This window comes from Drosophila yakuba, chromosome 3L (assembly GCF_016746365.2).
Source record: "Drosophila yakuba strain Tai18E2 chromosome 3L, Prin_Dyak_Tai18E2_2.1, whole genome shotgun sequence".
In the NCBI taxonomy this organism is placed as follows: domain Eukaryota; kingdom Metazoa; phylum Arthropoda; class Insecta; order Diptera; family Drosophilidae; genus Drosophila; species Drosophila yakuba.
This window is the reverse complement of record NC_052529.2, coordinates 21,930,978-21,946,116: the sequence shown is the minus strand read 5'-3', so window position 1 is coordinate 21,946,116 and position 15,139 is coordinate 21,930,978. Positions and strand designations below refer to the sequence as shown.

At 40.8% G+C, this 15,139-nt stretch overlaps 1 protein-coding gene across 1 annotated transcript; it reads right to left on the bottom strand.

Annotated features, from left to right (window-relative positions):
• On the bottom strand, positions 1-706 carry LOC6539518. Its single transcript, XM_039374370.1, has 3 exons — positions 644-706; positions 267-584; positions 1-216 (listed from the first exon to the last, which is right to left on the bottom strand). The coding sequence occupies exons 1-3, from the start codon at positions 704-706 to the stop codon at positions 61-63; spliced, it is 537 nt and encodes a 178-aa protein (XP_039230304.1). The 3' UTR covers positions 1-60.
• Positions 707-15,139: the final 14,433 nt, after the last annotated feature.

Sequence of the window (15,139 nt, the reverse complement as noted above, 5' to 3'; positions counted from 1 at the left end):
AATTTTAATAACAACAGTCTACGCTAAGAATTTTTTAACGCGTTTATTAAGTAATATCCTTTACAATAAATTTTCAATGAATTCGTAACTAACATTAGTTACGAACTGAATTTTCCGATAGAAAATCCAGTTAACTTGCAGCATATATTCCCCGGAGGGATACGGAATGGCCTTAATTTGAGTCGTTAAATACATTCCTCTTATCAAAATGTCTCCCTTCAAGTAAAAAAAAAGAAGATAATGTCTATCGTATTTGCAATACTTACATAAAGGGGGCAAGTGTGATTGATGTTTGAAAAGTCCTTGTAAACAATGTATATCAATATGGTCAGAATATCGTATGGTTTTTTTAAAAAACGGCAACCGTCGATATTCCTTTTGTACAACCATGGCTTATATCCGCTTTCCCTTTTCAAAAATCTGTAGTTCATTACTATGTCATTGGTCGGATGATGAAAGGTTGCATTGAAATTAAAAACTGTTCTATTTCGACTAACAGCCTTCAAGCGACACTCGTTAATCGTAACCCATGATTTGTTGTGGCTTGCGCAATTCACATTTGTAAGTTTATAAGTGACAGAATACTGCAAGGAAGTGGTTCGTTTTAAATTCGAATGGTGATAAAGCAATATATTTAGCTTACACTTAATCTCCATGTCAATAAAAGTGTTACTAGGATAACAAGTATTTTCAGCACATTCGACATGATGACCTTCGCAGCTTAAATGAATGCAGCAAAATAATGTCCCACTTAAAAATACTGCAAACCGCACATTTTATCAGAACTACATAAAAATAAACCAATGCTTAATTGTTCACATCATTTAGAATAGAATTGTTTTTTAATACCCATTCTGTTTTTATGAATTATTGGCACGAACTTTCGGGTTTTTAAAGAGTTTATTCGAATGGAAAATAATTAACAGACGTTTTGAGGTGTGACGGTAATTAATTTTACCTTTCCCAAAGAGATAATTTACCAATAAGATAAATCAACTTGGAATTCGTTGTTTCTCAAATAAATTCTTTCTTTGGTGCATTCAAATGAGTACTTAAATTAAATTGCATTTCCCGTAAATGAGTTGTAAGTATATTTTGAATTTTTACATTCAATTTTCAGAGCTACAACGAGCTTCAAACTATCTACTACTACTTAGCAGTGTTAGTGAAATCCAATTAATAACCCAGAAGAAGGAAGCAAAGAACAGCTTTCATTTCCACAATAAAATCCAGATGCCACCAGTCTACGGGCACAATGAGGTGCTGAAAGTCAAAAGAGTTGTGTGCCAAATGCTCATTATACAAATTGTGCAAGGAGACGAAGGATCCTTTCACCTCTCAAAACGCAAACGAGAACGGGAACGAGAACGCTAAGAAGTCAGCCACAGGCCTCTGGCCAAGACACCTGGGATAGCCGCAGAGACATTGATGGAATGACTGACAGAGTCGGCAATCCTGCGAAAGTCGCTCTGAATTCAAATTCAAATGAAGCCGCAGCCGGGCGAACAGAATCTATTAAGATATTATCTGAGGGGTGAATCAGTGCACAAAGCATGCACATTGCTGCTGACAATTTGGGTCGGGATGAATCTGCCGAGCGGGCGATGATTCGAGGAGGCTGCCCACAATTGCGGCCATTAGTGCGGATCGAGGGGCACGAACAGCGCTCGTCTGGCACTGGATCCGAATCAGAATTTGAATCTCAGCCTCGGTCTAAGCCTCAGTCTCAGGACGAGAACGAGGACGATGGATGGGTATGGAAATGGGAATGGGAATGGGAATGGGAATGGGGATGAGGATGCGGCTGAGTAGGGTAGTCGATGCCAGAGCAACCCTTTTTCTTGTCTCGCCCGGCGTGTGTGTGTTTTTTCGTTCGTTTTGTAGACATTTTTCGTATGACAACGACAAATATTTGCCGGATAATATGAATAACAAAGCAGAAGGCAGTGAAGGCGAGAGAAGAGGGCACATCGGAGGGCGCAGAATAAGGGGCGTGCAGTGGGCGGTACGGTGGGTGGTTGAGGGCCGAACACAGGGTGGATAGCCAGCCAACCTACTTCAGCCGCAGTTAGAGAGACCCAGACTCCCGCTTTCCAGTCCCGCGCTTAATACTCTTGCACTGCCAACAATAAAAACAAAGTTGTTGAAAAGTTGTATATTCCAGAATGATACATCGGATACATTAAATAACTACCAAACATCAATTACAACATTTACATGATTTATAAATTTGTCGCTATCAAGATTTAAACATCAAAGGACATCATAAAAATCGCAACTATTATTTAATTACTTATACAGGTATCTAAAAGCTGTTTTATTGAGATGGTGAGTATGTTGCATAGTTTTTAATTATACTTTGGCACCATTGAATAATTATAAGATGATTATTATTTTTTTATCAAAAGTACATTTTGCTTTCGAACTTACATGGTGATTTCCCGCAGTGCATCTGTGGCCGGAGCCAGACGACTACAACTTAAACTAAAAGGCTGCACCACGTTGTTGCTGTCGCCGATGTTGCCGCTGTGTTGTTGTCGCCGGTGTCTGAGACGCAGACAACTTCAAAATGGAGCGAATCTGGAGCCGGAGAATGGCACCGGTGGCCCTGCTCGTCGACTGGCTGGACTGACTGACACAAAAGTGCTTTTGTTGCAAAGTTTAATGAAGAAGAACGCGACGGCGATGGAGACGAAGGGCCAGGGAGCAGGAGGCAAGGGGCAGGGGGCAGGGGAACAGATTTGCCAGGACAAATGAGACATGCAAAGCTTGGGTGAAAGTATTGCATAGAAAGGGAATAATTAATGCTGTTGAGCAGAGTAGAACATTGCAAGAAAATAGTTTCTAGAACAAATAGTCAATGGCGGAATTGTTGGATAGTTTGAAAAAATCAAGAAATATTTACTAATGAAGATCGTTATTTTCAGACAAAAAGCCATTGTATTTATAAAAATGCTCATTAATGGCGTGCTTAAATTATGTTTAAAGCTAAGCTTAAATTATGTTTAAGGTACACGTATTAAGCAACATAACAATATAAACTTAATCCTTGCCTGTTGTTGCATTCATTCTCAAACTCGTTAAATATTATCTGATTTAGTTGGCTGTAGTCATCGAACCCAAACTAAGATCATTGAAACCCAATCAAATCCCCTAGTTACTCGCCATTTGCTGTGACACTAAGCTGACTGATGCTATGCCACAATGCAGCAAATGGCATTGGCCTCTGGTCAACAAGCCCATAAACTCCGATCTTTGCTGGACACGAAAATTGCCCACTGTCTGGCCAACCAAAAAAACCAAAAAAAAAAAAAAAAAAAACTAAAGGGTAAAAAATTAAAACGTAAACTCGAATAAACCGACTACAAAAACTGCATGCTGAGCTTTGCAGTTGCATCGGTTGGTGTTGCTGCGCCGGTTGCAGATGCTGCTGCTCCTGCTGTTGCTGCTGCTGCTCTCGCCTCTCCTGGCGATGCACTTCAGACGGCGACGGCGACGACGACGACGACGCTTTGTTGCAAATATGCAGTCCAATACAATCGACACACAGAAAGGGGTGGTGTGAGGGGGTTGCAAAAAGAAAAAAAGCAAGGGGGTTGCAGGGGACATGGGCAACAGACGGGGTCGCGCGGGGTTTTTTCAATGGTGGGGTGCGGTGAGGAGCGTGACAAGAGGGGTTCCTGCGGGGGTAGAACTGCAGACAAAACAATATGTTTGTTTGGATTATATCCTACATACGTGCACCACGCACACACACCTATGCACACCACACACACACACGCACGCACACACTTGCATCTATGCGACGTGGCTTCTTTGTATGCGCAAACAATTGGAGCAGGCGGAAGTTGCATGGCGGCGACGCTTGGGTCGTCGGTTGTCCGCTGTCCGTTGTCCATTGTCGGTTGTCCGGACAACCAGTGAGAGCGAACGGCATGGCCAGAAAAAGAGAGATGGAGAGAGAGATGGCCGAGTCACGACCGAACGCCCCATGATGCACCTTGAAAATGCGTTTTTTCCCCTTATTTTTTGTATTTTGCACGGTCCCAGCTTTACTTCCCTACGCCTTTATTAACTGTCAGTGACTGAAAAGTGATTTAATCAAGGCAATGTCCAATCAAACACACAAGAAAACAATAATGAAGGCAAAGAGAAGGTTGTATGGTTGATTACGAAGACATCAAGGTGCCAAAGATGCTCGGTTCTGGAACACATGCCCTAGATTATACCCCTTTATTTTGGAGAAGAAAATTAAATGTCTTTAATTCTATAAAAAATCCAATGTTTAAAACCATAAACATTTTTCGATCTTATCTATATCGATGTGTTAACGAAGCACATTTTGCTTTTAAGTTTTGTATATTCAATACTTAATTAAGTAACCCTTCTTAAATGTGGTATTTAATTATCTTCGACCTAAAATGAATATGCCCACATATTGCATTGCAAAGGGTAGAGTAAAGCCGAAGTCAGCAGCAACATGTACTCCATTTGGGGCAGGGACGAAGACCTCGATTCGGATTTAGAGTCAGCCCAGGCCCAGATAGGAAATCGGGCTCTTACCCACAGCGGATCGGACACGAACTCGGGGCTTCCAAATGCAGTCCCAAACAGACCAAACCGACCAGGCTATTCCCCGTCAGCCAGACCACATCAATCAACTGCTGCCCCTCAAGTTTGCTTCTCCCTCAAGTGAGCATCCTTCAAGACCCAGCTTTTAGTCGAAATCCACTTGCATCTCCTCTGATGCTGCTGATGCAACTTTCGTTGCTGCAGTTTCTGTTGCTGCTGCTGCGTCAACGTCGCCCATATTTGACATGACCATAATTACAGGCAGTCGTCTGCTGAACTCGCGACGTCGTCGTCTTGGTCTTGCAGCTGGACACGGACACGGGCACGGGCACGGACATGGAATTGGGATTGGGATTCGAATCGGGACTCGGATAGGGATAGGGAACTGTTGCTGGGGGAACTTGTTTTGAGCGCGCTTTTTTCAACGTATTTGTTGGCGAATGGAAAAAAATTATGCACAGTGTGTGTGTGTTGCAGTGGTTCAAAAAATTTGTAATATTTGCGCAAATGCCTGTTTTAAAATTATACAATTTATACACACACGAATGGGTTGTTTGGAACTGTGACAAAACGTATCAGCTTTGTTCTTCTCTTATTTTAAGCAATTTTTGAGTAAGGATTATTAGTTTTCGTTTCGTCAGTTTTCATTTACTATTTTGTATCAATGGACACCTGTTCGTTGTTTAGCCAATAAAATAGTAAAATAATTTACTATTTTCGTTTACTATTTGGTTATTTTCTTCTGGCATAACATGGAATGACTCCATCCCACTGTGCCAGCATTGGGCACATCTGCAAGCAGCCTATCAATTTTTGACGAGACAATCTCAGAGTCCAAAGGGGCACTGCAAAAATTGCAGTCGGGGCAATTGGCTGGCGGACCAGGGGTCGCTTGAGAGGTGAGCTCACTGTGGCCAGGGGCGTGGGGAATCGCTACAATCGGGGACAGGAGGTGTTTGAAGGGAAGGGGCTGGGCAGACGTCTGCGGTCTGTGCATAAAATTACGATAAGTGCAGGCGAGGCCACAGTCCAGAGGGCAGAGACTCAGACTCAGACCAGAGACTCACCTCACACATCCGTCCTCCTCATCGCCTTGCTGTCCTCCCCCAAACTTCGAGATGAACTGTTGACTGTTGGGCTTCTTCCTCTTTTGTATGCCCGCAACTCTCCGGACTAACGTCATTGTCAACGGCTCCTCGCTGAGAATGTGTGTCCTTTTTCCTTGCCTTACATAAGCCTATTTGCTTATTATCCTATTAAGTGCCAGGCAAAAAAAAAGTCACGAAAAACGTACACCGGGAGACTCGAGATCGAAGAATGAAAATAGGACCATAAATCAATTAAATATAAAATTTTTTCCTTTTTACCAATAAGATTTTTTAAAACAGCTTTCTATAAGTTAAAATATAATCATAAGCAGTTTGGATTGTAAATCTTTGTGCAAAGTTAGTATTTTATAAGATTATATTTTTACAGCATTTTATTTAAAATTAAAGCATTTGTTCAAAACAATTTTCTTTTAAAGTGAGTATATAACCAGTTTTTTAAGATATCCATTTTTAAGAATACATATGTTTGGTTCGATTTTTTTAGGCTCATATTTTTTTTAGTGTATCACGGAAGAGTAGAGAAAGATTACGAGAAAATAACCTGAGAAAAAGTCGAACAAAGCATAAGAAAAGGACACTTGTATGTACCTTCTCTGCAAAGGATACACAAGTGTCTCATTAAAAGAAATAAAGGACAAGCCAAGCGCCGACGAAGTCCTTAAAGTCGACTCGAATCCCTGGCAGTCGACAGAGACGGGGAGATGCGGGGCGTGCGAGTGCGAGCGAGATGAGGGCAGGGTATACTACAAGGAAAGGGCGATTGAAAGGCAGTCGCAACGTGAGCGACTTCAAGGACAACTACGGCCAACAACAAGAACAAGTGCCAAAAAAAATCAACGAAAATGCGCTATTAAGGCAATTTTTTCGGTTGGAATCCAGCCAATCCCCGAATTTCTCCTTCCCACGAAATCCATAGACTGCACAGGGAAAACGTTTGGTGTTTTCTATTCACTTGATCAAAAGTTTCTTTATTTAAACTTAATATAATAAAAATAAATGTATTTGCATTGGTTCTAACGAAATATATAAATTATTTTCATACCTTCTTCACAATCCTAGATGGCTTATTTTCCTTAGGTTCCCATTCGAAATTGTTCGACTTTTTGGATTGGTAAAAGTCTTGATAATAAACTTAACATTCAGTGTTTTTAGTACCAGATCAATGGGGAATATATTCTTTTGGTGTGCCCACGATTAAAGCTCTCTGCCAGACGACGGCTCCCCAATGAGTGGAGCATCCACGGAAAGAGGGGAGCGCTGGAGACAAGAGACAGGAGACTGGAGACAGCAGACAGGAGACAGGAGACAGGCGACCGGTCGCAAAGTGGCTCAATGTCAGACACAGACACAGTCAAACGGGTGCAGACAGCGAGACACAGACACCAGACGCCTCAAAGTGATTCAAATGCTCTGCTCAAACACAGGCTCTTTGCGCTCTCATCGATGCAACATACAGCCCCCAAATGCATGGAAATTTCGGGAGGACCCAGGGGACCACTCGACGGGATGGATACCCCGTTTTTATTGGCTGTACACAGTAAAGCACTAAAATTCTTCTATACATTTTTTCCTTTCACTTTATCCGCAAGTGTTATCATTTAAGTGAGAGACTTGTTTTTTGTATTTCTAATGTAACAGTAAAAATTCCCGACCTTTTATCTTTTTATCTTGCTTTATAACAACGATTAAAAAGTGAGGAGAGACAGAGTTGTACTTTGACCTAAATTTTTTATGGAAGATATCTCGGTTTTTATGGCTTAACGTCTCAAACAAAAAATATTTGTATATATTTAAGTAAAACAGATAAGCCTCAAAACCAAAATGAGTCTTGATACATTCAGATATAATAATATACAAAATTATCCTTTAAGCTGAATTGTTTAAATTTAGTTGCTCCAACTTTTGATCAACAAAAGTTTTTGGAACAGTCGCATTTCTTTGTTTATACTTTTAACCATTTTAGGATAACAATCTGTGGTTAGATAGTAAAAAAAAAGTTTCAGTATACTGATAGATAGTTTAATCAATAAATAAATGTTATACGCATATTTTAACTGGAACTTTATTTGCTAGTTAAATTTATGCTTAGAGGAGTAAAACACAAACAAGGATGTTTTAAATTTCTCTAATAAGTATTTTATTTTAAATGTTTTTTAATAGTACCCTTTCCTAATTTACAGGGTATGTCTTAAGCCCTCTGCTAATGCCGAAAAGGGATAGGGATAGTCTGTCGCAGTGTGTCTTCCTTCTCGTTTCACTCTGCACTCGTGTTGCTCGTGTGTGTGTTGTGTGCAGCAGACGCATGAAACAAAATACCGAAATTCTACGCGTGACCTTGAAAAGTATTCCTCGTCTGCAGACCGACAACAACAGCAACAACAACAACAACGTCAGCAAACCAAAAAGTCTTCTGCTTTAGTCGGTGGTTGTTTGTGTTTGTGTTTGCGTTTGGTTTCGCTTGCGCGTGTGTTTGTGATTGTGTTTGTGCCTAGCTGTCGTCATCAGCGTCTCTTGCCGATATTTGCGTGTGCTTCTTGTTGTTGCCGTCTGCATTTTCCTTGTTGTCTGCTGGGCACAATTTGTTGTTGCCTTGTTGTTGTTGTCGTTGCTCTTGAGGATTTTTTGGGATAGGTTTTTTTCGAGCTCATACACTTGCAAAACAAAAGGGTTTTAAAATCGTTGTAACAACCCATTTTCGAAAATTGCATTTTTATTGAAGCGTAACTAAGTAAACTATATTTCATATAATTGATTATAGAAGTGCGATGCAATTTACTTGCACAAAAAGAAGCATACATTTTATGAGCTTTGTGTTTATGTTTTTAATTCTTTTGGAAAGTAGCGAATTACAATTTAAATGACTAAAAATATGAGCTATACATTTATTAAATATTTTTTAAATTTCAACGAATATAAAGTCCTGTAATTTCTACAGCTATTTATTTCTTGTAAAAGGTTGGGATATGCAGCAGGATGGCAGAAAAAAGTCTACCAATGCTTATCGCGTGTACTTTTTATTGTCGTATGCTTGGAGTTTTTGTGGAAAACATTTTTTTGAGCCCGCCACAAAATTGCAGAGGCTACTCCAACTTCCTCTTTGCCGTCTGGCTTGCATTTTGACGTCAGCCGCCTATTTTTGTTGCAGTCAAAAGGGATCGAGCAGACATAAAAAAGCAAACAAAAGACCAAGAAACACGTTGGATTGAAAGTCAAAGGGCTGACAAAGGGGTGGGGTAGATTTCCAGTTTGTAACGTGTAATTGCATTCGCCGGCAATCAATTGATAAACGTTAATAAATTTCCCAGAGAAGGTAGTTGTTATTCTAATTGGCCGGCGATTAAGAGTCGTGTATTAAATGCCACAAAGTAACCTGTTTTTCTTTTTTTTCTTCTCGAGAGCGCAGCGCATGTCCAGTAGCCGATGATGAAGTTGATGATGATGCCACCGCTTCTGTTGCCGTTTTGGAGCAGCTTGTTTATAATTAGCATCTTGCAGTTGATAAGGTCTGGGATCAGTTTCCGTGCATGTGTGCATGTGTGTGCCCAAGATTTATGGCGACTGGCAACAGGATATTGGGAAGGCGCTCCCCCAAAAAGGGGCAGACAAACATCCTGCAATCTAAAAGTGGCGAAAAAGAGGCCACATGTTGCACATTGCCATGTAACAAATGCACATAAATTTCAATGTAATCACATTCACATGTCCAGACTCCTTCCTTGGCTTCCGTTTATTGCCAGTCGCCTTTCGTCTCTGTCTGCTCTTCACCTTTTTTGCTCCTTTGGCCTGTTCCCTCTTTGGATTTTTTGTTTGCCAAAGGGTTTGGGCCACATTTCATTCAAGTTAAGACATAGCAAAGGCGGCCATTCGATTGTTTTTGTCGACCAGTTAAAAAGTGGGCCCCAACGGCGTTTTCTACCATTGTTGAGTTTTATTTAGAGGTGCGTTAAATAAAGCAACTTGTAGGACTGAAGTGTATTATTGATTGTTTCCGTTTATAAGTAACTATCTTGTTAGTGGCTGGATTTTGAAAAATCAAAAATGTCTGTTTGCTTCTAAAAGGGAATTCCGAAGCCTACAGCTAATTTCCACTTATGCAATTGCATTTTGGAAATACCCAAACCCACTGACAATTTAGCTTAAAAAAAAGGGCCAGGAATATTTGAAAAACTTTTCAATGCCAAAACCCAGACAGTCGGGCAGACGGAAGTGGGTGGAGTGTTAGGTTTTCGGTTTTCGTCTATTCGGATGGGTTGAATCCGCGGTCCAGAATTTGAGAGGGTTGCTAACGGCCTGGCCCTAAGGTGGAATTTACTCTGGCATTTTTTCTCGCCTGTTGAACCTTTTTTGGACTTGTGTTTTTCTTTTTGAAAATTTGATTTCGGAAATGTGTCTGGCTGGCATTTGTTGTTTGCGGACAGGTTGAAGGTCGTCGGGCGTCGGGCAAATTAATTCCGATATTAACTACCCTATCTGGTCGAACTGGGGTTGTTACTCGCACTCATGAGTCGGATGAGTTATGACTCACGGCGACACTTAAACTGAATTTCAATTGCCGGACCTGTTGCCCGCTAGATAAATACGGTGGCCATATGCCTAATGGGCAGCTAATTAGGGGAGAGATATCGCCGGCGGCCGTGGAAGGGGGCAAACTTTCCGCCTGTCTCCGACTCTGCAGCACAATCAGAGCTGCTGATTATACACAATAATGCCAAGCAGAGCAGCACAACACAGCATAACACAACACAACAAGCACAAAAGGAAAGTAAAACAGACCAGACAGGGCCTCAAAAGCCAGACAGACTTCCCAGTCCCCAGAAATTGTCGTTGCTCTTACCCAATCCCAAAATGTCTGGCGACTGCTGTCGAACTGCAAGCGAATTGAGACTACAAAACGCATGAAATGTTTCACCGCCCACACACCGGGTTAAAGGCGGCGGCGGGGGGTGGAGGGGTCATGTGGGACAACAGAATCACTGAGAAACATAGTGCACCATTTTCAAATATTTATAAAAAAATTCCACGACTACGGTCCTCGTAGATTTAAATTTGCATAAAAACAATCCTTTTTTTGATATCACAAATTGAAGAATATATTAGAATAGATTAAAGTTGAATATATTAATAATTCTACAAGATCATTATAATGAAAATTCAAAACCCTTTTATCTAGTCATTAAAACATTCCTATTTTGCCAACCAAATACGAATAAACTATTTCTTAGACAAATCCAATACTCAAAGATTTATCTCTCTGTGCATTCAGCATAAGAGACACTCGTCGCATGTGCAACGCATGCCATCTCGCTCGCGCCCATTGCTACGTGTGCTGCGCCTTTATGCAGGCAACAGAAAATAAAGTTTATGACTTCGACTGCCGACGGCAGCGACGAACGACGATGAACGGTGAACAACGAGCGGAGAACGAGGACGTCTGACGATGTCTGCACCGGCGTCTATTATTGCCGATTTGGCATTGTTGTTATGGTTCTGTTCTGTACGTTGTTGTTGCTTCTGCCGGGCGGCTCTTGAGGCCGCCACTACAGTGGGATGCACATTGAAAAAACGAATTTCAGTGCCATCTCCTAAGAATGGTTTTTGGATTCAAAAGGCCTTTAAAAATGAGCACGTTTCTGCAATCGAAATCGCCTAACATTTTCATATATTTTAAATCTTGAATTTTATATGTAAATTTATATTAGGAGCACTATAGAAATATTTGATATAAAAATCTAAGAATTTTGTTGTAACGATTTAATTAATTAATAGCTTTTAAAAATGTGGATCACAAGCAAGAAGCAAATCCTTTAGATTTCGATTTTACTCCATATCCAACACTTGTACATATATGTAACCACAAGTGTTTCATTATAAAGAAAACTTTGATAAGAGAATAGCAGTTTGGAAAAAACTTTTCCGGGCATTACTTGACCATTTCAACTTTACCGCCACTTTCATCTATCAATATCACACAATTTGGAACTTTGCAACTAAACTATGAATTTCCTTTAACTATTTTAACTGCCATTACTCTTTTTTTCCACTCACCTCTGGGGAACTCACCTTGTAAATCACATTATCACATGTAACTCGCACTCTACCGCGAAAACATATATAGACGCCGAAAAATACAAAAATGGAGACGATGGCGGCTACAATCCCAAATACCGCAGGTCACTCCAAAAAAGCCAAAAACAAGAACATCACGATAATAAGAAAATAAAATAAAATAGAATAAAATAAGTAGAAGCCGCCGAGGAGTAGTCGACCAAGTGCAAACAAAGCCAGAAGGCGTTGCGAAACTTTGGCGCGTCATTCATCCTCATCCAGAGTCGAAAATATTGCACCCCCGAGCCTGCAAAGCGCACACACACACCGAAGCACAGACGCAGACACACAGATACACTGAAAGTCACACATTTATAGCCCGAAAATTAAGTGAAGCGTAAGCTGAAATGCACTCCCACTCAACAAGGCACCGCACACCCCAACCCCAAAATCCCACCACCCCAAACTGCCCCTTTTCCAATTGCGTCTGCCACTTGGCGCTCCTGCATTGGTATAGGTACGTCTGTGCCTGTGTCCGTGTGGATGTATGTGTGTGTGTGCGTGTGCTTAACCTTGAAAAACGAACGAGTCCAGTCGGACCCTAACCCCCACGAAAAGCCGGGGGGTGGCTTTTCAACCTACAACCCCTGGCAACTTGACAGGCCGGCGACGATTCTCATCCTCCCTCAGCCAGGCGAGTTGGTAAAATGAAATTTACGAAATATGCTACAGTGGCTACTCACTAACTAAAATGGCAGCAATTCAAACAATTTCGAAAACTTAAAAATAAATAAACATATATTTAAAGTTATCAAAGTTGGCAAGATATTCATTTGATATAATTTAAGGCAAAGTTAAATAATTATAAAATATGACATAAGAACAGTATCACACATTTCTAATATAATATAATATATAAATTAAATTACAACATTAAACGATAATTTGAACAATAATTACTGTTAAATTAACTTTGAAAAAGAACATCAGTTTTTTTGCTTAACAATATCATATCATATTAATATTATAAAAGATGCAATTGATTTTAAAAGGTTTGTAGGTAATTCGGATTTTTAAAGTCTTCTTAATTTGCAAAAACCAAAAATCCATTCAGATAGCACAGTAATTATTGTTTCTCCTGTACTTTGTTGTTATAATGTTATATTTTTTTGCCCACTTCATCATCGTCATCTTTTCGGGCATTTAAGGCAACAGAAGCTGTGGCTGAGTTTTCGGAATTGAATTCAATATTTTTGCGGTGGGCGGGAGATCAAGATTGCGATTTTGAATGGGAATGGGAATGGAAATGGGACTGGAATTGAGGAGCAGAGCAGAGTGCCGAGAAGTGACTTTTGCACCCCTTTTAAGCGCTGCCTTGAAAGTCTGGCCAGAAATCCAGACAGCCAGACAGACAGGGGCGGCGGGGAAAAGGGTTCTCCCCCGCTGCGCCCCTGTCCACGAATTCGATTGAGAAATACTTTGCGGACCCCTTGGGCCAAGTTAAAATGAATTACAAACACTTTTTGTTTGTCGTTGCCGCTGCTGCTTCTTCCACTGACTTTGCTTGTGGATTGATGTTCCGGGAAAATGAAAATGTCAAAGTTGAGCTAAGGCCCTTGCAAAATGGCAACTTATTACCATTACGAAATTTTAGCTTAATTGAGATGAGTTTTTGGCATGTAATGTCTCAGCTGAAATTTCACAAGGATGTTTTTAATTGTGATCTGTCTTATGGTTTTCTTTATGGTAGTCGTTTGAAAAATCCTTCATTAAAAACACTTATAAAGTGGCAGATTTTGCATGATATATGTACTAGATTAAAGAAAATAAATATTCTGTGTTAGTTTGAAATGGTTGAATATGAAAAGACTAATGCTCTATTTTGGCCTTTGCTTACAGGTTTAGTAAAACCACCAAATTGGAATACTTTAGCTGTTAGTTGGCAATCATTCATGGGCCACTTTGTCTTGTTTTTTTCCCTTGATTTTTTCCCGCTACTTCTTTTGCCTCTCCTTATTCCCCTGTTACGTTACGTGGCTTTATTTATGAGTTTGTCTGCTCCCTGACAGCCGTGCAGCTGCAGCGGACTAGCCCTCACCCATCCTGCTCCTCCTCCATTATGGCTGTCCAGGATCATCGAGTCCGCCACACGTCAACTGCATTCGCCCCGTCGCTGGCATCGCTCTCATCGCTGTCAACGTCATCAGTCGTCGCGCTGTCGCCGCCGCTCGCCAAATGCATCAATAATGCTTCCAGCGGATCCAATTGTTGTTGCTCTGCTGCAGTGAGTTGCAATTGTTGTCTGGCCCAGGAGGGGGGTAGCGGCGGGGAAAAGGGGGCGTGACTGCGACTGGTCCATCTGCTTGCCTCGCCGATGCCGCTCAAATTAATGAAAACTAATGCGACACTGAGAAATTGATGATTGCCTGCGTCGTCTGCAGAAAAGCGACCACCATTACACTTAGGGAATTCCGTTGTGTCAATATAAGGGCAGAGTCCTGAATGTAACGCCTATCAAACCTTCTAAAGCAACTTAAAATATTCATTACAACTTTTTGTTTATATTTTTATGAATTAGAAAGGTAAGCCCTTACAAGTAATTGTGAATTTTAGAGTGTATTATTTTCTTTAATATTTTTTTTAGGTCATTTATAAATTTGGGTTACGATAGTAAGACAAGGTTTCCGTGCTAAAAGTATAACTTTCAAGCTTACTTCAGCTTTTCTAACTTTCAAGCTTACTTCAGCTTTTCTATGAATTAAACCATTACCTGCGGCAGGTAAGTGCGGTTTTTTTAGGTGTACACAGTCTGCCGTTCGCTCGTTTGCCATCAGCACCCCACCTTCTTGTTTCGCCCATTTTGCTTTTGCGTTTGGGGTCGAGACATTAAAAATGACTGCGACTGCGGCTGCTTTTCGGTCTGTGTCTGTTTGTGAGTCTGAGTCCGTCTGCCGCTGCACTTGGATCGCTTTTGCTTTTGGGGCAACAAAAGGGACCAAAAGCCGACCAGACGGAGTCGGTATGGCCCCGGGAATGGGGCAGGGCATAAGGTTGGTTCGGGGGGCAGACGGCCAAGGAGACTGATTGATGCCGTCAAATAAAAATTTGTTGCGAGTGGCAAGCGTGTCGGCCGGACTCGCTAACCAGTCTCCGATTGCGAATGCAGCTCCGTGACTGTACTTGGATAAATAAAAACTAAAGTATTTTGGGAGCAATGAAGATGGTTATAAGAAATCAAGTTGAAAATACTTAGTAATCAGTTATATCAAAAATATATAAATACATTTCCTTTGCTCTAGAACGGTTAAGTTACTGTTTGCTTACCTAATACAAACAAAGTACAAAGCAACTTATTTTATTTATGTAATATTTGATTTTAAACACTGCGTGATGGTATACCACAAATTTTCAGG